The sequence below is a fragment of the Eretmochelys imbricata genome, chromosome 3 (genome assembly GCF_965152235.1).
Source record: "Eretmochelys imbricata isolate rEreImb1 chromosome 3, rEreImb1.hap1, whole genome shotgun sequence".
NCBI classification, from domain to species: Eukaryota; Metazoa; Chordata; order Testudines; family Cheloniidae; genus Eretmochelys; species Eretmochelys imbricata.
Window position 1 is genome coordinate 6,601,853 of NC_135574.1, and position 17,549 is coordinate 6,619,401.

General features: G+C 47.6%; 1 protein-coding gene across 1 annotated transcript; it reads right to left on the reverse strand.

Moving 5' to 3' along the window:
- Positions 1 to 3,244: 3,244 nt before the first annotated feature.
- LOC144262496 (INO80 complex subunit E-like) lies at positions 3,245 to 17,543 on the reverse strand. Its single transcript, XM_077812322.1, is given in 3 exon segments — positions 3,245 to 4,701; positions 4,704 to 4,844; positions 17,444 to 17,543. Coding segments are annotated over 2 exon segments (732 nt in total). The 5' UTR covers positions 4,816 to 4,844; positions 17,444 to 17,543; the 3' UTR covers positions 3,245 to 4,081.
- Positions 17,544 to 17,549: the final 6 nt, after the last annotated feature.

Sequence of the window (17,549 nt, forward strand, 5' to 3'; positions counted from 1 at the left end):
GCTACACGGGTGTCAGGATTGTCAACCAGGAATCTCCCCTCCTAAAATAAACCTGATTTTCCAGGGGAATAGACTGGCCCCACGGGGACTCTATTTCTCTTAAGAGCATTTATTTAGTGCTGAATTCAATGAGTCCTAATATTGATACAAACTGAAATCTCAGATCTAACCCCCCCTGAACTTTAGGCAAGTTCAGATCCAGGCTTCCTGGCCTGAACTCCTCTCTATAATGAACTGGAGCCTCAGGTCCAAGCACTAGGAAAGTCTGGATCTGAATTGCACGGCATAGGCCCATCTTTAATACCAAGGCACCTCTGTGTCACAGAGAGTAGGACCTGCTCAGTACCTGATTCATTTCTGCTTTGTCATTTAAATGAGCAACGTTGGGCAAGTGTCTTCACTCCTCTGCCTCAGTTTCCCCATATGTTCAATGGGGATAATATTTACTTAGTAACATCATCTAGCATTTCCCAGTGCTTTTCACCCATAGATCTCAAAGTGCTTGTAAAAGCAGGTAAGTGTTACCAACCTCATTCTACAAATTACAGTTATGCCTCATTCTACAAATGGTGAATCTGAGGCATAACTAAAGTTAAAAGACTTGCTCCAGGTCACTCAGCAGATCACCGGTAATAAGGAATGTGACCCAGGGACTCCCGACTTCCTGTCTACTTCTCTATCACACTACTCTCCATGATAGGCTTTAGAGCAACAGTTGTCCTATCAGACATCTCATGGATTATTTGACAGCTGTGTGCAATCAGCTCTTCCTCAGGGGATCAGTAAATGCCCCCTTATGACCTCTGCTCACTGTTCACATGACACCAGGACTGTTTTCTTTGGCCCCTAATTAAGCACCCTTTATGCTGAAACCAATGGGAGTTTTGCCAGAGTAAGGTATGCTCAATAGGGACTTACAACTTTGGGTGGAGATGCTCAACAATCCTGTAGCCATACATGGAGCTACAGTGACACCTGGTGGTGCATGTAAGTTTTGACTCTGGTTTACAAGGTTTAATCTTAACATAAATTGAAATTACAGTTTATACCAACCCTGGCTCCCAGAAGTTTCACAGCCTATTTTCCCCCCTTCCTGGCAGCACAGATTTCATTAGTCCTGCTGTCCTCTTGCTTTCCTAACCAATTCAGACATGAGCACAGTGCTAAAGGGCACTAACAAAGCAGCTGAATCCGTACAGGACTGGAAAGCTTTCAATCAGTCAGAACAATTGAACTTGCTGAGAAGACAACTCATGAACATCTCCCTCACTGCCTGCCTGCTTACTGGCCTCTTTGTCCTGTTGCTTTCTATGATGTTCACCCTTTGCGACAGGAGCACAAATTCTCTGCCCGTCTACAGCACCTTTCAGTGGAGGATCTCAAAGTTTCTTACAAACAGGAGCCTCACCACAGCTCTGCAAGACAGGAGTGATTAAAGCCAGCGGGGAAACTGAACTACAGAACTGCTGAGTTGCGGAAGTGCTCATAGCAGGTTAGTTGCAGGGCCAAGAATAGAACCCAGGAATCCTTGCAGTACCCTAAACTAACCATTAGGATGCACTATCTCCCCAGTTTGTTTTTTAAGTGGGAGAGTAGACAGACATCCTCCACCCACCGTGGAAGATTCAGGTGGTTAAATATAAGAAGGAAGAGCCTCTCAATAGTGGACAAGGGACATGTAATTCTCCCGTTGGTTCAGAAAAAGTCATCCCCAGATAGAGGAAAGAAGACAGTTGGACACTACCCACAACCAACCTGCACCTGGAAACACCGTCTCTTATTGTAAAGCTGTCAAGTTTCCTTCCCCACTCAATAGGTATCTTATTGAATATGTCCAGAGCTCTTCCAGTCAATTTTGCAACCAATGTAGTCATCTTGTGAGCTTCAGGAATTTTATGGAGAGTGCACAGTCTCTCAAAGGTGAGAAAATATTCAGCAATATCACTGGATTCATCATACTGTGGACATAGTTGCTCCCATTTGTGGATTGTTGGGGAAGGATGGTTAGGGTTATCCAGTAGACACCACTCAGCCCTTACCTTCTCCAACTCCAGTTCAAGCTTCCTCTCTTTTTTCTTCTCCTCCATTTTTTTCCTTTGCCTCCATAGCTCTCCTGTGGGCAGCCTCTCGGGTTTTTTTTCTGCCTCTTTCACTGCCTCCAGTTCTCTCCTGTGGGCAGCCTCTTTGGCTGTTTCTGCCTTGGGCTCTGTCATGTTTGCCTCTCTGTTTTTAATTAACTTTACACCCGAGAGTTAGAAAAAAAACAAACAAAACTTGGCTTGTCAAAAAAATAGCTTGTGCTGTAACCGGATACCGATGTTCTCTGACAGGATTCTCAGCCTACAGAAAAATCCTTTGTCTCCAGGCAAATAGACAGAAAAACCCTCTAGTTGCTCTTAGCTAACCTCTTCAGGTCTGTGAAGAACTTGTGAATTTCCCTGCAGGAGGTTAACTACCCTGCCTTTACGTAGAAAAACTCCAACTCACAAAAGCAAGCTCCCTTTTGTTATGCTTGTTGCTTTGTCCCCTTTTACAAAACCCTTTAAAATCTTTTAAAATCCTTCTGTGCTTCTGGTTTAAAAAAAAATCCTCAATGATTTCAAATTAATCCCACCGCTATGCCACCATGTCAAGGTTCCTTCCCCACTCTGAACTCTAGGGTACAGATGTGGGGACCTGCATGAAAGACCCCCTAAACTTATTCTTACCAGCTCAGGTTAAACGCTGCCACCACCAAAGTGTTACACAAAGAACAGGAGAAGTGCCCACTTGAAAACGTCTTCACCCCCCAACCCCCAAATATCCCCCCCAAGCACTACACCCTTCCTGGGGAAGGCTTGATAAAAATCCTCACCAATTTGCCTCAGTGAACACAGACCCAAACCCTTGGATCTTAAGAACAATGAAAAAGCAATCAGGTTCTTAAAAGAAGAATTTTAATTAAAGAAAAAGAATCACCTCTGTAAAATCAGGATGGTAAATACCTTACAGGGTAATCAGATTCAAAACATAGAGAATCCCTCTAGGCAAAACCTTAAGTTACAAAAAGACACAAAAAGAGGAACATCCATTCCATTCAGCACAACTTATTTTATCAGCCATTTAAACAAAAGAGAATCTAACGCATATCTAACTAGATTGCTTACTAACTCTTTACAGGAATTCTGACCTGCATTCCTGCTCCGGTCCTGGCAAAAGCAGAGAGAACAGACAGAGAGAACCCTTTGTCCCGCCCCCCCCAGCTTTGAAAGTATCTTGTCTCCTCATTGGTCATTTTGGTCAGGTGCTAGCAAGGTTATCTTAGCTTCTTAACCCTTTACAGGTGAAAGGGTTTTTCCTCTGGCCAGGAGGGATTTAAAGGTGTTTACCCTTCCCTTTATATTTATGACAAAGGCCCTGGCCCAACTATTGGGAATCCAGGGCATCGCCCCAGGTGGCACTGGTTGTCTGGAGAGACCCTGCCTATGGGAGCTGCTGACCCAGAACAGTGCTGTTTAGCTATGTGCTGTGCAACAGTTAATAAAGGTAACCTGTGTGAGATCTCTGACTGAGTTGCATTCAAGGAACTATAAAAATTGGGTGGAGTGCAAGTACTGGGCAAGATCTTTACATTCAGGTAACTGTTTGTCCAGCTCTCCGCATGCCCACACTAGCTGTCACCAGCACCCTTCAAGGCACTGTTTGCAGAGACAGACTGCAACCTCCTTTGTTCGTGACATCGTACCCAAGTGTTACCTTGTTCTGAGTCTGCCTTCCCCAAGGTCCCAGAGGCATGGGTCTGAGACTGTCCCCGGGTAATAGCATGTCAGACCCAACTGAGATTTCCTTCTACAAAAGCAGATTTTGTAACTGGATTGTCAACAGAGGGAATTATAAAGGAACCTGATGTGCAAGATGTACTTCCCGAGACAAATACAATGGAAATTTTTTTTTTATTCCAAAATCCTGTTTATTTGGTTAATTTGCATGTCTGGAGCCTGTTAATGCAACTGTAAAGGAGGTGAATTAAACTGGGGGGGCCTCCTGGGGCCCCCACCACAGTGCTGAGATGTGTGTATCTGGGGGGCTGCCCCCAACCCCCCTATTCTGGGATATATATGACAAGCTCGTCATCCCCGTCCAGGGGGTCTTCGCCACTCCCCTCCTCCACGTAACTGAACATTTGCTGGGGCACAGTGCTGAGGATGGTAGAGCGTGGGAGCTTGGAGGAGAGGGGGGTCAGGGGGCCCCCCCGGGGCAAGGAGAAAGGGAAACCCCCCACCACTGTGCAGTCAGGATGGGTGACCGCTGTCAGGGACATCTTTAGCTTGCGGGTGCCCTTGGCCCATTGCTCGGGGCGGGCGCATTCGGGGCGGGGAGCACAGGGCTCTGGCGCCAGGTACTCAGAGGGAAATGGGCTGTAGTGGGGGGAGGCCAGCAAGCTTAGATAGGGGGAGGGCACCCCCGAGCCCTGCAGGGGGAAGCCCGAGGTCGCCTGGAGAGAGAGACCAGAGGACGATGAGGACGAGGCTCCGCCAAGCTGGGGGCCCCGCTTCCTCTTCAGTGGCTGCGGCTCCGCCCCCTGCGGCCCCTCCCCCTCACTGTTCTCCGAGGAGGCTGTGGCCTCTGAGTCTGACGATCCCTCATCCACGTGTTCATGCTGCAGCAGCCGATCCAGAAGGAAGCTTTTATCCCACGACACCTTCAGCAGCTTCCTCTGGGCTTGCGAAGCTCCTCCTGGAAACACTCCTGCTCGGAGATCAGCAGCTTCATGCGCCGCTTCAGGGCCCGGTAGCGCTGCTTGTAGCCACCGGGCTCCGCCTCGGCCCCATTCATTGCTGGTGGCTCCAGATGTTAACAAAGGCCTGTAGAACATACCTGCGAATCAGTCACAGCTACAAAAAGCTCCTTCCCTCTCCCAGCTCAGATAGCTCCCAAGGCAGGGTTTAACAGCTAGAAAAATCCCTCCTTCCTTCACAAGAAACCAACTTTATTCTACCAAACATCTATCCTGCTGGCCAAGGAGATCGGTTACTCCCTGCATCATCTTCTGTAGCCATTTGGCCTGACTCAGGCATCAGCTCAACTCCCCACAGGGACAACTATCAGGCAATAGCTGCCATCAAGAGAAATTATTGGGGCTGAACCTTTTTATTTGCCTTTTCGGTCCATACAAAGGACATGCCAAAGATTAGACTAGACCAGGGGTTCTCACAAAAAAAAATTTTGGTGGCCACACTGACAATTTTTCCTAGAATAATTAACTTTAGGAAAAACAAATAAATATGCACATATACATGTCCAAATCATTGTAATTTATTTATGTAGGGTTTTTTTTTCAGAATCAGTAATAAAAATAATGTACAGATGTCTCTATTCATTCCTGGACCTAAATAGAATAGAAACACAAATAAGACGTTTTGCATGTTCTTGTCTTCTTTTTGTTGTTGTTTCTATTGGAGACCCCAGGGCATGGCCATTAGTTAAGTTGAGGGGATGGAAGGCCATAAGGGTCGAGGAGGTCTCCCTGCTGAAGGCCTAAGGGCTTCTTCTCAACCCCCCTTAATAAAATTCAGGCATGGCTGGTTTAAGTAAGTTCTTTTGGTCTTAAAACAATGTTGCAGCCGCAAATAATGACTTATAGTGTAAGGTTTGCTGACGCCAAGTTAAAGATAACAGAAAAGACAGCTACAAGGCCAGACAGAATGCGCTGGTTGTTTAAGTTGCTAGAAATGCTTGTTAAAGGTTGCAGAAAATAAATATTTTTGTAACCCATATAAGGAAGGCAGAGTATTTGTGTAAAATTTTAATTGGCTAATGTGTAGTGCAGTAGCATTAAGAAATATAAAAGTGTGTGTAATAACCTGCTCTGATGTGCAGGATTTGAGATTCTATTCTCCCTGTACCTTGTTTGCAGCTGCAAATAAACTTTTCTGCTTCTCCACCCTGTTGTGATTATTAAGTAACGCACACCGGGTAACAAACCCCCCCTGCTGTTGTTCGCCTCTGGCACTGGGTGCCGGCAACAGCTTTTGGCGTCCCAACGTGGGGCGACGAGGCTGCTATTTAGCCTTGCCTGGATCCCTCCTGGAGGTCGAGGATTGCAGCGACAACCGACGCCCAGTGTGCACCGGTGAGTTCATCGGGGGCCTCAGAGGAGACGTGATTTGATCGACCTCAGAGGGAATAACCGTGCAACGCACTCATATAGTGGAGAAGCAGCTGTGGGCAACGGTGAGGAACCGGTCCCTTGGATATAGGGGAGGAGCAGCTGCGGGCGACGGTGGGGAACCGGTCCCTTAAATAAGGTAGGAACCTTTTAAAATCCGGATTATATGCTCTGTTGAAACCTGGGGATGCCCAGAGTTACCCTGTAGGTATGGGACAGGAACAGAGCACGGAAGGTAGGGTACGGTGCACGCCCCTAGAGTGTATTTTAGTAAATTGGAAGGTATTTGGATCAGATCCAATGACTAAGGGTAAATTGAAGCGATTTTGTACAGTTGACTGGCCTCAGTACCAATTAGAGGACCAGGAACAGTGGCCTCCCGGAGGATCACTAAATCATAATACAATCCTCCAGTTACTCCTGTTCTGTCAGCGAACAGGGAAGTAGAATGAGCATTCGTATGCTTGTTTATGACCTTGTGGTCTCGTACTGATATTTTACAACGCTGTAATTTAACCCCGATTGGCCCGGTAGCAATTAATGTCAGTCCCCGGACCCCCACCCCAAATGTAATGGCAGATCCGGTGTCTCCTTCGGCCCCTACACCCACACAGAGCGAGTCTCCTTCGGCCCCTACACCCACACAGAGCGAGGCTCAGAGTAAGATTCCTAGTGAAGCTCACAGTGAGGTTCGAGCTCCATCTGCTGAAATATAGGTTACTTACCGAGACTAAAATTGCTCGGAATGCAGCTGAGGGTAGGCCAGCCCTTACCATGCAGGTCTATACTCATGCACCTTTTAATCCTATGGACCTGACCGTTTTCAAAGCACAGGCTGGAGAATTTTCTATCAACCCAAGCAAGTTTGTATCGGTTTTTAAGGGATGTCTTAGTAGCTACAAGCCAGACTGGGATGATTGTAATGTCCTTCTGCAAACATTATTGACTGAGGTTGAACGAGAATAGGTCATAGCTAAGCAAGGGAGGAAGCAAAGAGGCGTTATGACCAGGACCGTAACAATATCCTGACCCCAGATGACCAGGTTCCCATAAAGGATCCTAGGTGGGACCCAAATAACAATCAGGCTATGACCCACCTCACCTCTTATAAGGAGCTGCTACTGTATGGACTCCGTCACGCAGCTGTCAGACAGAATAATTGGACTAAACCATATGAGGTAGTGCAGGACCCAAAGAAAAGCCCTGGAGCCTTTTTACAGCGCATTCGAGACACGATCCGACAGTATACCAATGCAGATCCTAATGATCCGCAAACTGAGGCAATTATTAAAGAAGTATTTACAAGCAGGGCAGCCCCTGACATTAAGAGAAAGCTACAGAAAAAGGAGGATTTAAGGGGTATGACCATGGCACAGATTTTAGAAGCAGCAAATCGAGTGTATAGTTTAAGAGAAGTGGAGAAGGAGAAGAAGCAACTGAGATTGATGGTAGCGGCGGTGCAGGCAGGCATGAAGGGAAGTGAACGAGAAGGAAGGGGCTGTGGATGCGGACGTCCAGGCCTGCAGGAGAGACGACTGGGGCGCAATCGGTGTGCCCTGTGTCGGCAAGAGGGACACTGGAAGAATGAGTGCCCAAACAAGAAGGAAAGGGGGGGTACCTCTATGGTGGCGACAGAAGAACAGGAATAGGGGTGTCAGGGGAGTCGGATTATCCTACCCCCGGAACCCTGAGTAAAAATGTGGGTGGGAAATGAAGAAATAGATTTTTTTAGTGGACTCTGGAGCGGCACGAACTGCTGTAAATCAACCCCTTCAGTTGCCAGTAGAAGACTCCCTCACTGTGACAGGAGCCACAGGCAAAGATACCAAGTACCTAGTGTATGCCCCAACAGAATGTGCTTTGGGAAACAGAACCATATCCCATAAGCTGGTATACCTCCCTGAATGCCCAACACCGTTGCTGGGACGGGACCTGCTGTGTTGCCTCGGTGCCACCCTGCATTTTACTCAAGATGAAATAACCCTTACCTTACCCCCTGAAAATGAATGGATTATGGCCCTTGCAGTTAAACCCTCGGCTATGCAAGCCCCAAAATGGGACCAGTGGAAAGTCCAAGTGTATCCCCTTATGTGGGCATCAGGGATCCCAGGAAAAGCTACTCACCAAACCCCCATTCATGTCCAGCTCATACCCGGGAAAGGCCCGGTGCATGTAAAGCAATATCCAATCAAAAATGAAGCCAGAGAGGGGTTACAGGAAACCATAGATCGATTTCTAATGTACGGTATTCTCCAGGAATGTCAGTCAGCCTGGAACACTCCCATTTTACCCGTACAGAAACCTGATGGCACGTACCGGCCGGTACAAGACCTAAGGGCAGTTAATGAACGGGTTAAGACTCTGCACCCTCTTGTCCCTAACCCGTATACCCTATTGGCTTCTATAGGGGGACAGCATACCCATTTTTCAGTTCTTGATTTAAAAAATGCTTTTTTTGCCATCCCAGTTGACACCTCAGCACAGAAGATTTTCTCCTTCGAATGGGAGGACCGGAACAAAGTTAAAAAGCAACTTTGCTGGACAGTGTTAGCCCAGGGGTTTAAAAATTCCCCCACCCTCTTCGGTCAGGCTCTGGCCAGAGATCTGGAGGAGTGGAATAATGAGAAAGCCCTCCTTTTGCAATATGTAGATGATCTGTTAATTGCCACTGTGGGCTGAACTTCCTGCCTTAAAGCCACCGTGAGTCTCCTGGATTTTGTGGGACTCCAAGGATATCAGGTAACACAAAGTAAGGCTCAGATTGCTCTCCCGCAGGTACAGTACCTCGGGTTCTACATACGGCAGGGGGAACGCCAGCTTTCAAATGAAAAAAAGGAAGCCATATGCCAAGTTCCTATCCCAAGTAATCTCAAGCGGCTCAGAGCATTTCTGGGGATGGCAGGCTTCTGTAGGATATAAATCCCGGAGTTTAAACTATGGGCTAGACCCCTGTACGACTGTGTAAAAGGAGCAGACCATGACCCCTTTCATTGGACCCCAGAGGCTGACAGGGCATTTAAAATCCTAAAAAAAAAGCTGAAGGAAGCCCCGGTTCTAGGTCTGCCAGATCTCTCCAATCCATTTCAGTTGTATGTACATGAACGAAAGGGGGTGGCCCTGGGAGTACTCACACAGCTGCTAGAAGCATGAAAACGTCCGGTGGCATATTTTTCTAAACAACTAGACCAAGTAGCCAAGGACTGGCCAGCGTACCTGCAGGCAGTGGCAGCCACCGCCCTGACCCTGGCAGAAGCAGAGAAACTGACACTAGGGGGAACAATACAGGTTTTTACACCACACATGGTACGCGCTTTACTGGATGTTAAGGGCGGCCTCTGGCTCACACAAGCGTGTATGGCAAAATACCAAGCAAAGCTCTTAGAGAACCCTGAGGTCACGCTGCAGCCTTGTCCATCCCTTAACCCTGCCACCCTCTTAGAAGAAACTGAGAAACAGGAACATGACTGTTTGGAGATCATAGATGCCCAATATTCTAGCCACCTGGACTTAAAGGATGTGCCCCTGCCAAATGCAGATTATGAGTGGTACACTGATGGTAGCAGCATGGTGATAGATGGGCAAAGAAGGGCGGGTTATGCTATTGTGACCCTCAATGACACCGTGGAAGCTGAAAGTGTGCCCGCTGGGACCTCTGCCCAGTTGGCTGAGCTAGTGGCCCTGACCCGTGCACTCAAACTGTCCAAAGAAAAACGGGTCAATATTTTCACTGATTCCAAATATGCTTTTGGTGTGGTGCATGCTCATGCTGGCCTGTGGAAGCAGAGGGGAATGCTGACAGCCCAAGGCTCCCCAGTCAAGTACTGGCCCCAAATTCTCCGGCTTCTAAAGGCAGTGCAACTCCCTTTGAAAGTGGCAGTGGTACACTGTAAGGCCCATCAGAGGAAAAATCAAGATGTAACCAGGGGTAATGCCAGGGCAGATAGAAAGGCAAAGCATGCTGCCACCCTGATGTCCCCTCAGACTGAAAACACCTATATGCATGCCCTTATCCCATCAGTGGGGGAGCTCCCGACCCCTCAATATTCTGGGGAGGAGAAACAGCTAGCTGACAAACTTGGTCTCCAGGAAAAGGAGGGATGGCTTCATTCCCCGGAAGGAAAAGTCCTCTTACCAAAGGGCCTAATTCTGCCAGTATTACAGAAATTACATCAAACCACTCATGCTAGCAGGAAGGCACTTATCCAACTAATGGGAAAAGTACTTCATAACCTCCAGACTCAGACCCCTGGCTGCCCAGGTACAGGCGAAATGCCTAGTCTGTCAAAAGAATAACCCCCGACCAGGACACCCAGTACCACCAGCGGCCCTGAAACCCACTCCAGGCCCCGGACGGGTGTGGCAAATAGACTTTACTGAGTTTCCCTGGACCCAAGTGTTCAAGTATCTCCTTGTTATAGTGAATAGATTCAGTAAATGGCCAAAAGCCTTTCCATGTCGCAATTGCACTGCCAAAACAGTGGCTCTCAAGTTTGTTAAGGAGATTATTCCTCACTTTGGACTTCCCCAGTGGATGGAATCTGACAATGGAACACACTTCACGTCAAAAATCGTCCAAAGCATCTCAGACACCTTACAGATTCCCTGGAAACTCCATACACCCTGAAGACTGCTAGCCAGTGGGGTAGTGGAGCGGACCAATCAAACCCTTAAGCGACATCTCTCAAAAGTATGCCAGAAGGCCTCCCTACGGTGGCCTGATGCCCTGCCCCTAGTTCTGCTCTGCATCTGTGCTCTCCCGAAGGGTAGATTAGGGCTCAGTCCCTTTGAAATTATGTTTGAAATTATAGGCATGGCCTATAAATGGTACACTGGTTGTGTCAGGGGGAGAGTGGAAATTGAGAAATGGGTTTCTGTCTCAGTATATGTGTTCCCTGTCTGCTGTTCTTTTGTCTCTTTACAGGTATACTAAGTATTCCCAGCCTCTACCCTTGGACTCGCCCATCCACTCCCTGCAGCCTGGTGATTCAGTGCTTGTACGTACCTGAAAAAACGAGTCCCTCCAGGAAAAGTGGAAGGGACCTTATACCATCCTGCTGGTCTCCCACACGGCAGCAAAGGTCAAGGGACACAAAAATAGAATTCATTATACCCAGCTGAAAGCGGTGTCAACCCCCCTCCCCCGGCTGAAAGGTGGACCATGCATTCAGCCCCCTCCACAGAGGATCTTGGACTAAAATTACTATTTAAACAGCAGCCCGCCGGAAAGGCAGGAAAATAGATGAAAGGGTATATTTTATTCCCCCTCTTGGCCATTTGCCTAGCTGGTACTGCTGTTTCAGGCATTGTACCCATAAATACCTGGCTGGCACTGGCCCAGAGTGCAGTGAACGCAACGTCGTTTTGTTTGCCACATACATTTTCAGTGGGTGCAATCATGAAGACTTGTTTTATTGGTGTATGTGCAGCCCCATCCCTGGTTCAGCATTATTCCCTGTTAAAAACCATAAATAAAACATTTACTTATACTGATTTATATACCCTTGGATCTGCCCAGTATAAGTTAGATGCCTTCATGTTTTCTTATTTCCTAGCCAATACAACCCTTGCCCCCTCTTGTATGAGGTTTGTAAATGCTACTCACATTGGGAAAAATCTCACCAATAAAAAACTTAAATGTAATAACAGTGTGAAAATCTCCTTTGCCTACGGGCACATGAAATTGCCAGCAGGGTAGTTCCTTATATGTGGCAGACATGCGTATTCCTATGTCCCGGCCAATAGTTCTGGGGGTCCCTGCTCTCTTGGTCGCGTGGCCCCATTGATTTTTCCATACCCTTCGCAGTTATCTGCCCGTCATAAAAGGGATGCTATTCCCCTTGATTCCACCTGTAGGTCAGAGGTAACCTTATTCTCAGAAAGTGAGGCAGCAGCTCTGGCCTTTTCTTTAGTTGGTATCCCTGGGCTTGTGGTGCATAATTATCACGCAGTAAAGCACCTTGCCTGCACAGTGGCAAAGGCCATTAACTTAACCTCAACTGTCCTGGCCCAACTCTCACATGAGTTAGGGGAAGTACGTCAGGGTATGCTATAGAACAGGCTGGCTGTGGACTATTTGCTTCTACGCCATGGTCACCTATGCCAGGAGTTTGCAGGCATGTGTTGCTTTAATAGAACAGATGCAGGGCCATCCGCAGAAGCTAATTTACAATGCCTAAAGCAGCTGGTAAAAGGCATTCATCAGCAAACTGGGGAGAATAGGCTAGGCTCTCTATTTTCTGGTTGGGGCCTTTCCCCGTGGCTAAGTCGGTTGTTTAGCCTATTATTTAAGTTTTTTTTTCCTGTATTAATCATGTTATGTTTACTGTGCTGTATGTGGTCCTATGTAAAAATGCTTATTTTGCAGAGTTTAAAAAATTTTAATTTTATGCATAGCCCCCTAGTAAGTAAATAAAAATAAGAAAACTCAAGCAATAAAAATGAGTATTCTCAAAAAAGGGAATTGTAGGAGACCCCAGGGCATGGCCACTAGTTAAGTTGAGGGAATGGAAGGCCATAAGGGTCGAGGAGGTCTCCCTGCTGAAGGCCTAAGGGCTTCTTCTCAACCCCCCTTAATAAAATTCAGGCTTGGCTGGCTTAAGTAAGCTCTTTTGCTCTTAAAACAATGTTGCAGCCGCAAATAATGACTTATAGTGTAAGGTTTGCTGACGCCAAGTTAAAGATAACAGAAAAGACAGCTACAAGGCCAGACAAAATGTGCTGATTGTTTAAGTTGCTAGAAATGCTTGTTAAAGGTTGCAAAAAATAAATATTGTTGTAACCCATATAAGAAAGGCAAAGTATTTGTGTAAAATTTTAATTGGCTAATGTGTAGTGCAGTAGCATTAAGAAATATAAAAATGTGTAATAACCTGCTCTGATGTGCAGGATTTGAAATTCTGTTCTCCCTGTACCTTGTTTCCAGCTGCAAATAAACTTTTCTGCTTTTCCACCCCGTTGTAATTATTAAGTAACGAACACAGGGTAACAAACCCCTCCTGCTGTTGTTCGCCTCTGGCACTAGGTGCCGGCAACATTTCTTTTGCTTTTTTTAAAGATTTGCTAGCTAGCAAGTCTGCTGCTGTGAAAATGATATTTGTATGTTCATTAATATCACTTTTCACAGCAGACTTACTCAGCCCTGGGACAAATCAAGCCCAAGATGGGGAGGTGGTCAGGGAGGCAGCAGGGCCAAGGGAGAATGGTGGGGTGGTGAGCCTGGGGCTGGAGCCTGGAACTTTAGCCTGCCACCACATGGATGGAGCCCAAAGCCCTGCGGCCAAAGGAGACTCTGGAAAGGGGGCAGGGCCCAACCCTTGCTGACGGCCCTGGGAGAGGGGCCACTGCTTTGCGCCCCCCACCCCCCAAACACGGCCCAGGAGACTGGCTGCAAGAAAAGGCCCTAGTGGCCGCATTTGAAAAAATGCTGGACTAGACTAGTCTAAGTAGGGGTTTGACTAGATTACCCTTGTGGTCCCTTCTAACCCCATGATTTTTGTGTTAAAAAGGGAAAGGAAAGTTCAGTTTGTTTTTTACATTAGAAATGCAGCTCCCAGCTACCCAGAGAGGCTTGATAGCTGGATTTCTACCAGCCTTCTCCCTGAAGAAATATCCCAGTCACGGCTGCAAGGATAGGAGCAGTACATAGAGCTCCAGCCCCAGGAGCTGATATTTTAACTACAGCATCTAAGCCTGCTCAGAGCCAGGGTGCATAACATGGTGGATAAAGCACTGCTGCTACCTTGTCTTCTAGGAGAATCTACCAACACTTCAAGGATAAAAGAAAATACAAAAGCCATTAAGGATACTTCCCAGACAACAGCAACAACCAGTTACAAAATGGCCACTTTAAATTTGGCAGAGACAAGCAGCTGCTGTGCTAAATGGTGAGCCCTCCCAGTCTGCTGGGAAAAAGTTCACACTCAAGAAGGGTGTGTTAGTAGGGACAAAAGGAATTGTTTCTGTGTAGCTAATATTAAAGGAGGGATGACCAGAGGCTGCATAAACTAACTAACCAACCCACCCAGGATTAGATGTCTGTATTCAGGGTTTGTCTACACAGAGAACTTGACTGGAATGGGCTATTCTGCCATTGCTCCCTTGGTGGATGTGCTATTCCGGAATAAAAAGTTATTTTAATTCCACAGTAATTACTCTGCTGTGGAAGTGCACTAATTATTCTTGAATAAAGTGACTTTCATTCTAGCATAGTATTCCAGTCAACTGCCCTGTGTAGATAAGGCCTAAGCAGCCTGCAAGTGACTTGTGGTGGTAAAGAAGACAATAAGTATTTGAGAGAAGCTTACCCCTATCCACGGATGTGATACAAACAGGAGCTAAATAACTATATCTATGCTAAATCCCAGAAGGACAGGGCCCAGTAAGATCTGAAGATGTTGGTTAGAGCAGAGATGAAGAGCCAAGATGATGTGTCTTCTTTCTCTCTCCCCAACCCCTCAACTCCACATGCAATGAATATGACAGAACTTATGCAGACAATGACCACACTGGACAAGGTCAAGCAGTAAGGGAGACTAAAGTGAAGCCTTTTATAGTTATCTAGCTACCACAGAAGGTTTATTCCTAACTGCTGAGTCTGTTGCTTTACCAACAGACCTCACTAAAGAGAATTCAAAGGTTGTGGTCCCACAGTCTTGTTACTGCAACATGCTTTTCTGCAAGTCTGCACTTACTCAGTAATTATTTTTGGTCAACGATTGGCCATGGAAACCAACACACTAGATGTATACAGTGAGTGTGTTTGGATAGAAAACCACACTTTCAATATAGCTGCCAAGATCTGCACAATTTCCTCAAGGGGTGCTTTTTCAAATAAGCCGGGAATCTGGAAGTCACAAGGCTCCCCGTCCATCTGAACAACTGTCCCTTAATTGTTTCAACCATGTTTATCCCTATCCGGACACCCTCATTCACTCAATCTTCCTTAATTCCCCTCCCTGGCCAAGTTGAGAGACTCTGACTCTGTTGGTTGGACGTAACATCTTGCTGTACACAGGGAGGGCCTGACCCCTTTATCTGCACAAAGTGTGGGTTAGAATCATAGAATATCAGGGTTGGAATGGACCTCAGGAGGTCATCTAGTCCAACCCCCTGCTCAAAGCAGGGCCAATCCCCAATTTTTTCCCCCCAGATCCCCAAATGGCCCCCTCAAGGATTGAATTCATAACCTTGGGTTTAGCAGGCCAATGCTCAAACCACTGAGCTATCCCTCCCCAGCTTGCTTGAGGTGCTTGCACCATCCATCTGGTATCAGTGGGAGCAACTGCCTGGAGGTCTTACTGAGAACAGCACATGCAGGAAGAAGTTGATAGAGCAGCAAATCTTCAGCTACCTGCACATTTCATGCCACCCACAGTCCTGGCTATCAGTCAGGACTGAAACTGCATGGATGGGTTTCCAAAATCTGGGATAGTTTGGGTCAATCTGAGACTGTCGCCTGCTCTTCCCACATCTGACTCCTCAAATAGGAAGCTGTCATAGTCAAAATCAAATTGGATGCAAGGGAACAAGCTGGAGAATCCTCCCTTCTTGCGGTGGTTGATACACTGCAAGATCACAGCTTGATGCATGTTTTTTTCTTGAGTAGAGCAGTTCAGAGACATCAGCCACTGAGGCAGGAAAGAGAAGAGTCACTGTCTTTCAGCAAAATAATACTAAAGAAACTAAACTCTTTGTGTCTGTAAGACTCCATTAAGTACTAGGAGAGTTTTCTGATTCTGTTTCCAAGACCACATAAGTGTCTCTCATAAGAGAGTTGTGAAATTTTCTGTGTGTCACAAGTGAAAGAGATAATAATCTTTTCCCTTCAAAAGAACAATGATACAGAAAAAAAATCCATAAAGAATAAAAAAGCTGGGCCCATTTTCACGTCTCAGCATAGCAGCCTGCCAGCTCCCAGCACGGGAAACATGTACAGCCCAGACCACTCAGTGCTGCTCCTAACCATCTTAATGCTATTCAGGATGCTGATTATTTGTCCACCTCTAGTTCCTTTTAGCCAAGGATCTCTAAAGCTACAATCCTGCCATGAGCTCAGTTTTATAAACACCAATTTAGCCTCTCTTCACCCTGTAACCTTCGCTCTGTTTTATGCATGGAAAACCAGGGCTCTGGGAAGTCATTTGCCCAAGATTTCATAGCAGGTCCATGTCAGAGCTGGGACTAGAACCCAGGAGTCCTGACTCCACCCCCTAATCCAGGGGTCTCAAACACATGGCCCGTGGGCTGCATATGGCCCACGGAGTTATTTCCTGCAGCCCGCCATAGGCGCCGACTCCATCGGTAGCCAAACTCCCCTCACCCTCCACCTCCCCGAGCACGCCACGTCCCCGCTCCCCTGCCTACCTCCCAGTGCTTCCCGCCACCAAACAGGTGTTTGGCGGTGCTTAGGACTTCCCAAGAAGGATGGGGAGGAGGCGGAGAAGAGGCGGGGCCGGGGCGGGGATTTGGGGAAGGGGTTGGAATAGGGGCAGGAAGGGGGCAGAGTTGGGGTGGGGACTTTGGGGAAGGGGTTGGAATGGAGGCGGGGAAGGGGTGGGAAGAGGCAGGGCAGGGGCAGGGCCTCGGCCTCATGGAAGGGGTGGAGTGGGGGCGGGGCCAGGGGCAGAGGGGGGGGGCTTTAACCGAAGTAATTCTGAAAGATGAAGTGAGCTGTAGCCCACGGACGCTTCTGCCCAAATAAATTCGTTAGTCTCTAAGGTGTCACAAGTAGGCCTCGTTCTTTCTGCTAAAAGTAAATGCGTGTTTTGTCGTTTGAGCGAGGTGCACAACTGAGTGTTTATATTTCACTAAAACCCCTCTTCGCACTGCAGGTTTTAAAAAGCGGCTACGAGCGTTGACTTTTAATAGCGCGCTGTGTTACTCTCCATTTTTTTCATTTTTGACGATACTTTGGTGTCGTATGACAAGGCGTCAGTGGTGCGGCCCGTGGGCGATGTACGAGTCCTCACGGGGCCCTCGTGGGGAGTTGAGTTTGAGATCCCGGCCCCAGCCTCAGCATCGGATCACGCTGCCCCTGGAGCAGGGAGGAGAACCCAGGAGTCCTGGCTCCATCCCCCCTGCTCTCACGGCTGGACCATGCGGCCCTTGGGGCAGGGACTGGAACCCAGGCGTCCCGCAGCCTGGTGCCCCGCCCTTAGCCTCACCACCAGGCCCCGTGGACCCCCTGCCTTCACCCCATCCAAACAGCAGTGCAACGCCCCTCCCCCCACTGTTCGCCCTACATCAAGTGTCAATAAAGTTATTGAAATTGAAAAAATAAACTAGAGGCCGCTTCACCTCTCGCGTCGCTCTCTCTCGCGAGAACTGATCAGCCCGCTCCGACGGACGCTCTCGCGAAAGTGCGAGAGGACTCGGTGGAAGTCTCGCGCGATCTCCCTGTGCC